Source organism: Nyctibius grandis, chromosome 5, assembly GCF_013368605.1.
Source record: "Nyctibius grandis isolate bNycGra1 chromosome 5, bNycGra1.pri, whole genome shotgun sequence".
NCBI lineage: Eukaryota > Metazoa > Chordata > Aves > Nyctibiiformes > Nyctibiidae > Nyctibius > Nyctibius grandis.
The window spans coordinates 56,842,661-56,857,863 of record NC_090662.1 but is presented as its reverse complement, the minus strand read 5'-3'; the positions used below and the strand labels follow the sequence as shown (position 1 = coordinate 56,857,863).

Below are 15,203 nucleotides of genomic sequence, written 5' to 3'. Positions count from 1 at the left end.
GGCAAAAATCAAACATTATGCAATCATAAAAAGAAATAAGAACTATTCATTTAAACAAACACTTTAGTCATTTGCATTCATTTGTAAACTTAGCAATCATGTTATTACAGCTTTTGATCTCACGTGGCCAAGATGTCAACACCTCAGTGTAATAACTGCCATGAAGAGCTCTGCCTATTCCAGAACTAGCTGAAGCAGTCCTAAAGCACATGGGAGTATAAGAGCTGCAGAGGTTCTGCTCTGCCCATCCTTGTGCCAGTAAAAGGCATCTGAGGGCAGGAGGGGCAGAGGAGAGGAAGAACTCACCATGACTAGAGTAGGCCAAGAACATGTTCTTCAGTGTTTTCCAACATTACTTATGGAGACATGGATGCAGAAGAGATGCTAGAGTTCACCAAAGGTGAAAAAGGAGTGCCAAAATGAGTCCTCTGGATGTCCTGGACTATCCCTAACAATACCATTGTTTTAGGATGGAATTGCGTGTGGTAAAGGTTAAAAATAATCCTCACCTGTTTTTGAATATAAAAATCATGGGGTTATTTTCTTTTGTTTAACTCAAATACTCAGATAATTTCTGTGAAATTTTCTGTAGAGTAGCCCCAGAAAGGGCAGTATCGCCATAACAAAGCAGGCAGGGAGCTCTGGCACAGGAAACAAAAATAGGCAGACATGAGTGGGAGGCATTGAAAGGTTGAGAATATCTCAAGTAGTTGTAACTATGTTACAACATCCCAGTTAGAGGTTAACACAAATTAGGACAGTGCCAGGGAAGTTTCAATTTATCTCTGAAGTCACAGGAGTTGCTCTTGTCAGGTAAGAATTATGCAGATCAGTGAGGGACTTACCCCTCTCTACCACCACTCTTCTCTCCCACAATTTATGGCCATTTCTTCCTCCAAAATTTTTGTGCTCCTGGTTGTCTTCTTTCTGAATGGGGGCAGTGAACCATATTCATAGAATAGCCATCAAGGCTATTTCATGGTCTACAGCATCCAATGAGGAATTCAGAGAAGACTTTCTCAGTCTATGGAGAATCTCACCTTTCAAATTTCAGTTCAAGGGGCCAGAGCTGAAGGCATTTCCAAACTAAGTGTAGATAAACATTCATCAGACATTACTAAGCTATAAACTGCACAAGGCAGCTAAGCTATAAACTGCACAAGGCAGAGGCTTTCTAGAAAACCCTTGTTGCTTTCAGATGGAACAGTTTCCTCAGCTGTTCTGTTTTCTGCTGCCCCTATTAGAATTTCAGTGGTAAGGGTTCAGGCTTTATTTAGGAGACAGTTCAGTTGAAGGTTTGGATCACTTTGTCACCTCATTCGTAAGATAAAAAATAAATAAGGATTAATACACTATTATTTTTATTACCTGTGAAGTTAAGGTATAGGTAGATAATAAAGCCAGTAGATAATAAAGCCAGGACCATTAGCCTGGTCCTGTAAGTCTTTTTAGTATGAGCTGTCATTATACAAAAGGAAAATCCCAATGAAGATAATGAGAGCACTTCTGTCAGGAAAGGTTCCAGAGCTGATCCTTAATTAAAGTCCCTTTTAAAAATGTCATTGTGGAAATATTGCTCTTACATTCATACTGTAAGCGACATGAAGAGTCAGTGAAGGTTAATTGCTTTGAAATTATATTTGTAGCTTTCTTAATTAGACTCTGAACTGGAGATTTCAAACTATCTTTCCATGGATAACAAAGCACAGCAAAACTAACTGTCATCTAAAGAAGCCCCTCAAATCAATGTGAATTCAACCAGGGGCAAACTGCCGATGAATTCATATTCATGCCTTCTCTTTGGTAATTTTGCAGGTTGTACAAACCCTTTAGGGGTAAATTTAGCTCTTGAATCTTTGTCTAACACCCATTTGGAAAAAAGTGGGTTTACTTTTCAATTTATTTTGGAGAAGCAAAAGGCAGGAAAAGGCTATTTTCTGCTGTACTGGTAAGATACAGAAGCTGAAAGCTGAGCACCCACAGTCTGGTTACAAAGCTACAAAGCGAGGATGTGTGCATGCATGTGTCAATGTGCATCTTTGCTCCATGGGATCCCCAGACACTGAAACACATTCAATGTCTCACACTTACCATATGAAAAGGTATGTTCCAAGCAAATGTCTGTTGCTGGAAGCAACAAACTAAGCACAGATGTTGTCTGAAGTAGCATTCACTATATTAGAAGTGTATTCTTCAGTACAGGAGTAATGCCCAATCCTCTGCAATCCCAGGTAAATTAGTGGCAGTAGCTAGCTGTTGTTGGCTGAGGCTTTATCAGGTTTGTACCTCATTTAACATCAGAGAAAGAAAATCATCAGCTGTAGCAGCAGCAGCAAGATGAGCCTGCAGTATTCCAGTGAGAATATTACCACACATCCCAGTAGTTTGTTTGAAAATGGGTATATTATTACCACTTTCTGTTTATTTTCATTTTGCTTGACTTTTAAGGCTGCAGCTTTTTTGTTCATCTAAAAGAAAATGTTTATTAATGGTTATCAGGGATTTTTCACATCATGTGCGTAAAACAGGATGACTTTGGGATGAAGAATGTATTAGTGGCTTTGTCTGTTTCAGATTTGGCACATCACAGCCTCAAAACTGCTAAAGTAAAATAGAGAGTCGTGAAAGTGCTGAATCTCTCCTCCACCTTCCGCTGCCCTTCCCCCCACATGACCCTGCCACCCAAATAACTTCTTAATTTAAATTGGTTCACTCAGGACTATTCATCTGAGATAGAATGAGCTTTATGTATTTTCCAGGGGTGCCATGTTTCATTCAGTTTGGCAGGCAATTAAAACTTCCACAATCAGTGAGAATATAAAAAACCCATTACAGGGTGTTTCCAAGTCTAGTTGCACAAAGATTTGTTTAAGAGTAGGAATCTTACAGAACTGTGATTCCCTGCTTATAAAAAGCCATTTGCAAATGTATAATTATTATACTGTAGATGTATAGAAACCCAAGAATGACTATCCTGGTTCAAAACAATTAAGCGTCCATGCAGCCCTGTGCCTCGTCTCCAGTGATGGCAGCTCCCTGACCCATCCATGATCTTGGGGAGAAGCAGCTCAGGGGGACATGGGCACAGATCCTCTTGGTGCAGATGGGATTTATTAGGGCCAACCTGATCATCAGAGAAAGTTTAAAATGTAACTCCAGTCTGAGAAACACGTATCTTGGAAGTCTGACAGAGATACAGGACAAGATCCTCATGTACCACAAGGGGACATAGTACAAATGAGAATAACTCCATTAACCTCTGGTATGCAGGACCATTTTTGTTTAATTGATACAGTTACTGTCCTAGTATGTCTGATGGAAAACATTTTACACATATTGTGAACTGTGCATTCTTGTAACTGATAATTTTCAGAAGAAATACTTTGGCATAAATAAAGCCCTTCCCAAGTTGTGGCTGTGGAAGAGAGATACTACCCAGAAGTCTATTCTGAAAATTATAATTTTGTATTCCACACAATTCCAACAAAATGCTTGCTTCAGTCAGGCAAAGTTTCTTTCCTCCAAAAAGAGATTTCCTATTACTTAGGAAATAAGATTAATTTTGGTCTTCTTTTGTATTGACAATTTTGTGATATACCCTATAAGGTATGCCATAATCCGTCTAGAAAACCTAGAGCCATGCTGCAAAAGTTACAGGCACTTCTCACAAATGTGATTCTTGCAGTTTTCTTCTTTGTCTGTTTTAGAGGGAGGGCAGATGGTTAACTGTGCCTCTTAACAAAAATTTAGTTTTTTTTCTGGAAGCTAGCCTTTCTCCACATCTGGCCTTTTCCATCTGAATGGGAAAGAAAAATGCAAGAAAGAAAATTACCATCAACATGAACTACTAAAATTGCACATGCTCATTGTACTTCAGTATTTCAAAAATACTAATTGCTATTGAAAAAAGACCTGATCAGGCCTTGCTCATTTTGGTCTTAACTATTTTCCTCCACAGACTCTGCATTGTAAGTACTGTCAGTCATCTGTCATTCCATGCTTTTAAAAGCAGCTGGCACAAATGAAGACTCAGACCATGTTTCAAACATTATCTGTATCAAGACTGGAGACTTGGATGTGAAAACTGTGACTAGATCAAAAAAGATAAACTGCCTTTTCTTTGCTGAGGTGAAAAATGTCCGAGGCTATGAAGAAAGGAAGAAATAAGAAATTCCAGACCCAAATTGTCACATTGCAATATTTGGACAAACATCAAACCTGGACAAGCTCATACAAATATTTAAGGAATAATATTTTTAGAAAATTAAAAGCACATAAAACTGGGATAGAAGGAAGAATTCTGCAACCTCCAGCTATGGTATGTGGCAAAACCTACAGTGAGGACATGGAGATCTTATCTGAAAATTCAGTATATGGAGATTTATACTTCCAACATTGTTGTATTTGTGAGTGATTTACTACATGGCCATTAAGCAATTGTTCAGCATGTCTTGGATAAACATTGATTTATGACAACACAGAAATCCTAGATATGTTCAACTGGCAAAAGTACATATCTTGCTCTCCATAAATACTTGTACAATAGCCAGAAAAATCCTTGTTAGTGTAATTAGAAGACTGATTATATGTTTTAAGCTCCTGTGGCTATTTCTTAAAGAGCAGTTTAATGTGCTTCCCACTCATCTCTTCTTCTCACTTAGGATTCCAGATTTGCAAGAAAATTTTATCTTTTTTTATTATAAACTTGAAACTTAAAATCTGTACATAAGATCTGATAAAAAGCAGACACTAGTGACATTTTTCAGGTACCACCTTAACACAGTGCACAAGGACTGAAAGCCTTGTGTTTATTCTCCATTCTCTGAGGACTTCAAGAACTCAATGTGTTATAAACATTTTCCTTCCTCAAAAAATGGCCCTGTGTTCGATGAAAAGTCTTAAACCACACTGAGGTTAGCCAGCTGAGCTTTGATGTGGTACTGGGACCCACCATGTCCTGTGCATGTTCTGTCTGAATCACGTTTTGGCACAAGTGTGTGATGGAAAGGGATGCAGTGTCACATCTAAAAGCCCAAGAGTAGGGAAGAGACTGTCACTGTTATTCTAGCCTACAGGATGATGTACTTCTTGAAGACAATTTGAACTCCACAAGTAACTGCCCGTGACAATTATGTAGCCTGTGTTGTAATGGCAATATGCTATGGTAAGAGCACTCTAGCAAAACCTTAACTACACCAAATATAAAAATGCATGGACTTTTCTTACCACTGACAAACTGCAAGCTAAATTATTGTAACATTGTTGTAGATGGCAATTCTTCATTTCTGCAGCTCGAGAATTTCAGTAACTATCTTCACGTTCCTAAAACAGTATTGTTGGGCTCTGGGTTAGAAATTTAAACAAAAGCCCTGACAAGTTTAAAAAAAATTATATTCAATTAGTAACTTTTTTACTTGTTAAAAAGCAAGTAAAAGCTTATGTAATGCTACAGAGACAACTGAAGACTCAAGCTTTAATCTAATACGGAGGCAGACTTTTATCAACTTCAGAGCATTTGTGTTACTGTTCTGAGGAGGCAACAATTATCAGTGCTGCCCTTGTGAAGGTTACTACACTTAGCAGTGGGTAGAGGTGAAAGAGAAATTATTTTCTTAGTGATCAAACCTCATCTGGCATAACTGACAGACAAATGAAGGTGCCAGTCATAGCAACTGCTACATCAGTTAATATGTGTTGGGATAAACACAAAAAAATCCATTTCTACTCATACTTTCCCCCTGTTTGGTGATGGGTGGGCATCTTTACTACTGACTCATTATATACAGGTCTTTCAACAGAATGTTTGTGTTTATCTTGGAAGAAGCAGTAATTTGCATAAAGTAAGCAGCAATTTGTATAAAGTAAGTGAACCCCAACATAATACACTTTTGACTGTTAACTGATACTAATAAAATAATTCTTTTTAACTTTACATTTCCAACTATTTGATACTCGCACTCCACAATCAAAGATTAAAAGCACATACTAAAGATGTTCCTGAAATGCTCTGCTTATCAACGTACCCTTAAATTCTTGGAACAATTAAAAGCCTGCATGCAACTCACTAGATCAATATTGAACAAGTAATTATATTCCAAAATTTTAGTGAAGCAGAATAAGACAGACACAGCCAACAGGCTAGAGCATGATGGGAACACAAGCATCTTGTCAGAGCCAGCAGCTTTTGGGAGAAGGAGGGCAGCTCAGCCAGCATTTTATCAGTCCCCACACAAAAGGAATGGAAGACTACACAGAAATCAAAACAGAAAATGTCACACCTGCTGGGTAGTAGAGCTTCAAAGTCTACAATGACGTAAAAGAAGTGCCAAACAACAGCAGGAATGTTAATGAAACTAACACAGTATTTAATAACAGCCCCCCTGCCAACACAAACATGAGCAAGGCAGAAGAATGAAAAGAATATTCTCATTCATATATGTCAATTCTCCTTCCAGACACAAAAAAACCTGTCTTATGTGCTGTAATTTTAAGGGAAGTTAATAGTTAGCATTACTATTAATAAAAATATCAACCCAGATATCCCAATTTCTTCATTTTATATTATCACTAGTCTATTAGTGAACTAATCTACACTAAATTTTCTTGTAGCGCACAATTACTGACCTACCTTTTTACTCAAGTATCGGAAGACTGTAGTCTGAACCTGATGTCTGTTCAGGGCACAGACATTTAATGGAGATAACCCTGGCTGGTGACTGGTGCCAGGAGCAGACTTCTACTGAAATTTCCCTGGAGATTTGCACCTGTTTTTGTTTTTGTGCTGTATTTGGAAAGACACTACTTATAGAATCATAGAATCATTTTGGTTGGAAAAGACCTTTAAGATCGTCAAGTCCAACCCTAAACCTAATACTTCCAAGTCCACCACTAAACCATGTCCCTAAGCACCACGTCTACACAACTTTTAATTACCTCCAGGGATGGTGACTCCACCGCTTCCCTGGTCAGCCTGTTCTAGTGCTTGACAACCCTTTCAGTGAAGAATTTTTCCTTAATATCCAATCTAAACCTCCCCTGGCGCAACTTGAGGCCATTTCCTCTCATCCTGTCACTTGCTACTCGGGAGAAGAGACTGACACTCCCCTCACTATGTTGAGAGCGATAAAGTCTCCCCTCAGCCTCCTTTTCTCCAGATTAAACAACCCCAGTTCCCTCAGCCGCTCCTCAAGGCTTGTGCTCTAGACCCTTCACCAGCTTCATGACTCTAGCGGCATTGGTGCAACACTGGTGCCATTGGTATCCTTGGACAAGCGTCACTGATAAATCTTAACACTGGCATTTTGCAAGCAGTGTTGCTTCCATAAAAGTGAAAGACAGAGAAATACAAACAAAATAACATTCTCTGCTTTCTTTAGAGTTCTGTTTGTTCTACAGTCGTAACTAGGAACAAAATGCAGTACTAGTTTATTTCAACCATCAGTGTTAGAAGGACTAATTTTGGTTATGCTAAAGACATAGAAATGCTGAAAGAGAAGTTTTAATCACATCTTGAAGTGATAAAGCACAACTGCAATTCTGATCTGAAAGAGAATTAGCCATTTGACTACTTTAGGGATGTAATTGAAATTCCAGTGAATTAAAAGGAACTTTTCCATTGATTTCCTTTAGCTTTAAGCCAGACCTTTGATTATGAGAAATGTAGACAGACTTTATGCTCTCTCAGTACTCTCAATCTCTCCCTTTTTGTGACAAAGAACTAATTTGAAGATACTAGTCTTTAAGACATGAACTAAGAAATTGATTTTATCCAGGGTGAATCCAGAAGGAAAAGTTTTCATCTTGTAATTAAGATATAATAAAACACTCACTGATGGATCCTTTGTTGGCTGAATGGAGCAGTATAGCAGTCATTCTCCTCCAGATCTGGCAGTGTCTCCTTGTCCAGTTTCATTGGCTTTCTAGGTAACCATCCTCGAAACCTGCTTATTTGTTTCTCGATCCTGTAGCACATGAAAAGTGTGAGCATTTGAGATCATAGTGTTTTTTCATGACATTACAGAACACTTACTTACAAAGAACACATGCTGGCAAACTAGGCCACTTATTATTTAAAACTAGAAAGGATGCAATGCCTTTTGACTTTTTTGAGGCAGATGAAATTATACATGCTGAACTTGATTATTAATAACCAGCTTTCAGTGGAGGAGCATCTTATCTTGTCTCAACAGAAAAACAATGTTGATGGCATATGCTGCTATAAATCTTACTAAGCCCAGTAAGCTCTTGGCAACTCTCTAAACCTTTATTTCTCAGCTTTTCAGTTACTTTAGATTTCAGGCTTAACTGACCCATTAGACTTTGGACATATAAACATTAAAACAGCAGCGACTGTGACAGAGAGCTTTGGCAGCTAAACCTCAGCAAGTTGCATCCCTTTACTACTCTCCGTACGGATTCTTACCTCACAATTGATGCTATAAAAAACAGGCTACTTTGTTCATTTGGTTCAATTGTAGTGTCTTGCAATACTACAACCTCCATGAAACCAGAATACTCAGTGTATAGATTAATAGGTGACTGCTCTGCAGATTCTTACATTTAGAAGGTGAAAGCAAACTAAGATCAAGCTGGAGAAAGGGCAGATTTAACTGTAAGTGCACTCATGCAAAGATGCACAGTGAAATGAAGGGAAAGGGGAGAATCAGAGCTGATTGGAGAAGACAATATAGATCAAATTCAAATCCAAACTGAAATGTTGTTATAAAAAACACATAAGAAAGATGAGATGTGTCTGGCACAATGAGCCCTACTCTCTCAGAAGTTCCTAACACTTTGAAGTTCTAATCAGTGATCACTGCCTGAAAAATCATAGACTACAAATTATGTACTATGCACATTACTTCAGTCAATGGATGCATCTTTCCAGGACTGCAGCTAAAGGGCATGAACATACATCCTTTGAACTTTTAAGTCCGGTTCTGGATGAAGCTCAAGGACTGGAAATGAAGATGTTTCATTTCTTTTGACAGAAGTCAGCACAATAACTCTATGACAGGCAAATGCTGTGAGCTCTGCACAGCCACTTTGAGGGAGGGCAATCCATACCCAAGCAGCTGTGTGTGGGAAAGTGTCGTGAAATTATCGTAGAATCATAGAATCGTTTTGGTTGGAAAGGACCTTTAAGAGCATCAAGTCCACCACTAAACCATGTCCCTAAGCACTACATCTACAGATCTTCTAAATACCTCCAGGGATGGTGACTCCACCACTTCCCTGGGCATCCTGTTCCACTGCTTGACAACCCTTTCAGTGAAGAAATTTTTGCTGATATCCAATCTAAACCTCCCCTTAAGCAACCTGAGGCTTTTTCCTCTTGTTCTATCACTTGTTACCTGGGAGAAGAGACTAACACCCGCCTCACTACAACCTCCTTTCAGGTAGTCATAGAGAGCGATAAGGTCTCCCCTCAGCCTCCTTTTCTCCAGGCTGAATAACCCCAGTTCCCTCAGCCGCTCCTCATAAGACTTGTTCTCTAGATGCTTCACTAGCTTCGTTGCTCTTCTTTGGACTCACTCCAGCACCTGTGTCTGTCTTGTAGTGAGGGGCCCAAAACTGAACACAGTATTCACACAGTATTTGAGGTGCGGCATCACCAGTGCTGAGTACAGGGGGAGATTATTAAATATTTTCATTTAAAATATATATAATATTTCCTGGAATATTTAACTTTCTCCCATCAGGTATTTTTATCTTGGATAAGAAAGCTAAGGATAATTTTTAAACATGGGCACATTTAAAAATTGTAAACAAATTAGCTCTACATTTTGGTACCATTTGTGTATTCCCATTCTGGGAATAGCATGGTGGAGTGACAAATTTACCATCGTGACTGTTTGGAAGAACTGGAATGTGTATGTGAACATAAGACTTATATGAAATTAATCATAAACTCTTCACGGGCTGTATTACACTTGCCCAGCAGTTCAGAGTGCAGGAGGAGGTAGTTTGCAAATGTCTGTACCCGAGCACAGGCGAGATGTGAGATCCCAGCGCTGTAAAGGGCCTGACCAACTGCAACTCTCCAGTTCCAGCATCCAGCCTGACAGCCTTGAGCTAGTCTGTGCAGACACTGATAGGAATGACAAGGGAAAAGTAAGTTTTCTCCAGGGGAATTCCCTTTCTCTTGGCCTCCAGTTTTCCCTCCATAAAGGCCACAAGCTCTGAATTACTGTATATTCAGAAGGCTTAGTGACTCTGGGTGTAGAAAAGGGAAGAGGAATCAGGCAGGTTTTCTAAATATCCCATTCCATGCTTATTTATTGACCAAAATAATTTGAATTCTCTAAGCCATTAACACCCTTGCTAATCTGCAATCCTTTCGCACTCATCCTGCAAGTCAATGTGCACATTTGAGATACGTGTGCTGCAGGTTTATCACACCATGCATGCACGCACAGCACACACAGAGTGCCTTCCCCACTTAAAAGCAATGCATTATTCATGTTGGCTTCTCACTGAGTGTACCCAGAATTTGCCTGGTTTGCCATTCCCAAGGCTCAGATTATTTGGCATGCTCAGTGAGCCTGTTCCTTCCCTGCTGGCAAACAGGTCTGAAAAGATTGCAAACCCTTTCTGCAAGGCCCAGAACATACAGTACAGCAAAGCCATCCCTAGAGAAAAAAGCCCTCGTTATCTCATTGGAAAAGAAAAATGACCAAACTCTTAAATTGCCTCCAGGCCACTCCAACAGTGCCATCAGTCAGCAGTGCAGGCTTTATACACTACAGGAGCACCTCTCAAAAAAAAAAAACTGAAAAAGCGGTGTTGGTGCTAACAAGCAGACACACAGTTTTAAAAATCTACTGTGTTTTATTGCTTCTTCAAGGCTAACCCGTGCCTCACTTTCCCTTATGGAGAAGCTTATATATGCAGCTGAATAGGGAAACGGTGTTTGGAAAGTGGAGCAACCTAAACAAGAACAATATGAGGCACTGTAGAGTTAGCCACAATGAAAGAGGAGAGTGGAAGATCTGATGATAATATCCTTCTTAAATTCCTTCTTTAAAAACACTTCTTAGCCTCACATGGCAAAAATTCTTCATCTTAATTCACATAATGTCACAAAGACGGAGTCTCTTCCACTTCAATCCTGTCCCTGCTCTCCAGGTCTAGTCTTTACGCAGTATCCTCTTTCTGAAGATACAAGTGCTTAACTCACACAAAGGGTTTCTCAAATAATTTCAGAGAAACTGTTTTCTCACTAGGAAGTGGGGTAGGGATAGAGTCATTTTTTCAGAAGATAGAGGAAGTTAGGAAAAAAATATTTTTAAATCAAGACTGTTTTTTATCTCTAGTTCAGCTTTGATAAAGCTTAACGCATATTGTAATGCTAAATATTGTCTTAGTTTAGTTTTTAACCACAATACAGGCAGAGTTCTAGGTACTGTATAGGTACCTGATACCCCTTCTTTTCTCTAGAATACATAAGCGAAGTTTTGATATTTTTAATTTTGGGATCACTAGAATTTTTCAGAGAGAAAATTCAAGTCAGATTGACAAGTTGCAAGTGACTTGCTCTGGGTTTTACCTTGTAATAAAAGTCCTCCCTAAAACAGATTTTGCTTGAATGTCAATATAATGTTTGGCTTAGCTCAAAAAAATGGACCAAGGTTTCAGTTACTTGTAATCTTCACTGAACTGGAAGTAGAGGAAATAGATACTTTTATTAAAGCTGTATATCTGAGTTTGACATAAATGAAAATAAAGCTGAGTATGTTTTCTTTTTTTTCTACTGGGACTATTCAGTTATAGCTTTTCTGCCTCAAGCAGCTGTTTATAGCCCTGAACGTAAAAATTGAATTTAGCCAAGTGTTGTCATCACTCAGGAACTAAAATACCAGAAAAAGATCATACCTTTTCCCATACTGACTTCAAACCTCATCCTGATTCACAAGAAAATGAATGGAAAGCAAAACTTCTTACACCACATATAAATGTTAGACTCTTCATCTACTCCTTCCTTTTAATCTATTACTTTAGTTAAAGCAGCCGTGTCTTAATTAAAATCAAGACAAATTCCAAAGTTAACAGGTGCTATAGTATTTATTGTAACGTGGGGAGCATCAACAAACTTTAGAAGAATTTTGTGCATCTATGAGCCTGTGACAACTAGGTAAAATGTCTGAACTCCACAAAGAGCCCATTTGGTCCTTACTAATATAAAGAAGCAAATACTATAACATGAGATCAATGCTGGTACTCTCAAGTCACCAGCACAGTGTGATGGAATTTAATATACAAACTGCTTTTTAATATGCTCATACAGCAGAGTGATAATATGTGATTTATTTTCCCATGGGTGTTCATCTACTGACATTAGCTGAGGAGTGATACAGCTGTTTACACCAAAATGCAGATTTTTCAAAGCTAATTCTTCTCTCTCAGAGGTTCATGGGAGTTTTTCCACTGACCTCAGAGGGAGACAGTAAATCAAATGCTAGACCCTTTTAAAAACTCCATCAACAGCACTGTGGCATTAAATACTAATATATGATCTGGTCTTTGCCAAGCCTGTGTATGTTTTAGGCTTTTTGGAAATATTTTCATTTAATTGTCCAAGGTATCAAAAAGAAAATGCAAACTGCAGCATTGGAAGTTTTTCATTGCATTAAGTCAGGCATAAAACAGGCATGAAACATAACTTAATGATATTTAATAATTAAGTGAAAGCACTTTGAAGATTCTTACAGAATCACAGAATCAACCAGGTTGGAAGAGACCTCATGGATCATCGAGTCCAACCGTTGCCCCTACACCACCCTGTCAACTAGACCATGGCACTAAGTGCCATGTCCAGTCTTTTCTTAAACACATCCAGAGATGGTGACTCCACCACCTCCCTGGGCAGCCCATTCCAATGTCTAATAACCCTTTCTGTAAAGGGTTAATACTTAAAAAATACTTAAAAAATACTCATCTCTCAAACTCAGTAACATTACACCAGGGATGAACTTGGTTCATTGCCTTCCTATCTACCAACAAAGTACTAAGCATACCCGCAGAGGAAGCAGTAAATAAATAATGTCATCGTTATTACAAGTAAGCAGGGTGCATGGAAATGAAAAAAAAAAAGCCTTAACTGTGGTATTTTAACCCCAAGAAACTCCCTTATGAGCTACATGAAAAGAAAGAGATAGTGTTTGTCCTAACACACTTATTCTTCTTTAAAAGACTCCATCAATTGCAAAATATTTCCTTATTCCTAAAAAAGGCAGCACTGATAAAATGGATTGCCTCTTTCACAGGGCAGATGCCTTAAAAATGTAACTTCTGTATTTGTTTTTTGCAGATGTCTTAGTGTGTAATCACTCCCTCCACGCTTCCTACAAACACAGCTAATAAACTTTTCCTCCCACCTTGACCTTAACTGTTATTTTTGTTATTGGGTCCCAATGAACATAAACTGGACTGGCATAAGAATTGTACTCACCTATTCATGAACTTGTATCGGCGGTGCAGGTAATAGATTTTTCTCCTGGAAGAACAGCAAAAATGAAGCCAGTCGAGAAGAAAACCCATCGTCAGTTACAGTATGAACTAGCAAGGAAGGAAAGGAGATTGAAGACAGAAGCCTGTAAGAGGTGGAGGAAGAGACTAAAAGAGAGATTAACAGAACTGTCACAGGAAGCCACACAGACTCTGGCGGCATTTGAACTTCAAGAAGGTCATCGTTTTTGCATTTTCTTCTCTTTTTCTGCTACTTGTCATATGTGAAAGACAGGGACCCAAAGGTGTTTCTATTTCAAAGAAGTCCATAAACTGTTACCTGTTACGGGAATTTTATAGGCCTGATACAAATATGGATAAACTATCACATCCACTAGTGAATAATTAAAACTGCATTTGGTGAAACACAAGGGGAACCTCTTAGAAAAGCCAGGGAAGTGGTACCTGATGCTGCAATGTGCCATAACACATGCAGTACCAACCAGGACCAGTGCTTGCTGTTGGGGTAACAACTGGTCCCGGCTCATTGTGCCAGCATTCTTGAAACAGAATATAGGCTATGCAAGCAAACGAGCATGTGCTCAGCACCGTCCCCCAAGTATGCATCCACTCCCTCTGCCCCTCATACAGGCACAGATGATTTGTGTTGCCAGTGCAATAAGCTGCATGGGAGTGCGTGTGGGGAACCAGTGAGCAGACAAGGGTACACAAGCAGACACATGCTGACCACACTCTTGGCCTGCTTCCTGACCAGCCCTGTAGGGCTCACGTTGCCTGGGGCGGCCAGGTGGAGTGGTCCCCTAACCATCCTGTGCAGATCCAGAATAGGGAGTCTACCTCCTGTCCCACTCTGCTGCTGGCAGCTCTTGTTCTCCTCATACATGCCTGTAACACCACAGCTGTTAGGATTTGACCCATTGTCTTCTGCAGAAAGATCACATCTTCATGAGAGTTAAGGAAATCTGAGGGCTTTTAGGTGTAGGTTTGGGAGTGATACTCCTTACTGGAAGATTTGTGTGCCTGCCAGAACTCTGGTTTCCTCCTCCAGAGGCTTTGTCATCTGCTGAAGGTCATTGTTAAAGTTGTTTCTGTATATTCTGAGAGGTTCCATGGTGTAACAATGACCTGTACCACTTCTGGAAAATGAAGGGCTCACACCACACTTTTCATTCTGAATATTTGTGTATATTAAATGCACTGTAGGAATGCTGTTAGTGCCTTGGATGCAAGCATGGTTGGGAGCTTTCTAAAATAAGACAGCACTGATGCTTTATAAACTATAGAAAAAAACCTAGTTAGAATTCCATGTTAATTTTCAGAACTTAGAATTTAACTAACATAATATTTTGACATTATTTTTGTTATCAGTGTTCATATTGTGCCAGTGAAGCGAAATTTTCAAAACAATTTCATGTTGGCCAGCATCCTTTGGCCAACTCTTCCACAAGGTAGTGTTATTTATCTTGCTCTACTCAGCAGAAGCAGAGAAGGGTCAAAGTTGAGTGTTTCAGAAGATGCCATCCACTTCTTGATTTTGCTTCAAATATTCAGAGGTATCCACTGTTTTGACACCCCTGCTTTGAAACAGCAAGGATTTTATTCACTGATGTGTGGACCTTGGACAATTCCAACCTGAAATATCGGGACCTGTAAGCAATCAGTAGCCCTTACAACAAGGGGTCAGACAAGGGCACCTGGAAACAGGCAGTCTAGACTAGCGGACATTTTGTAAAATG

The 15,203-nt window shown here is 39.2% G+C and overlaps 1 protein-coding gene across 1 annotated transcript in view; it reads right to left on the bottom strand.

Moving 5' to 3' along the window:
- Window positions 1-15,203, bottom strand: part of ANO4 (anoctamin 4) — a 232,506-nt gene that overhangs the window by 54,296 nt on the left and 163,007 nt on the right. Inside the window, exons 9-10 of the mRNA XM_068401169.1 lie at window positions 13,451-13,495; window positions 7,830-7,961 (exon numbers count right to left, since the gene is read on the bottom strand). Of these exons, the coding sequence (XP_068257270.1) occupies window positions 7,830-7,961; window positions 13,451-13,495 (177 nt within the window). The remainder of the gene's footprint in view (window positions 1-7,829; window positions 7,962-13,450; window positions 13,496-15,203) is intronic.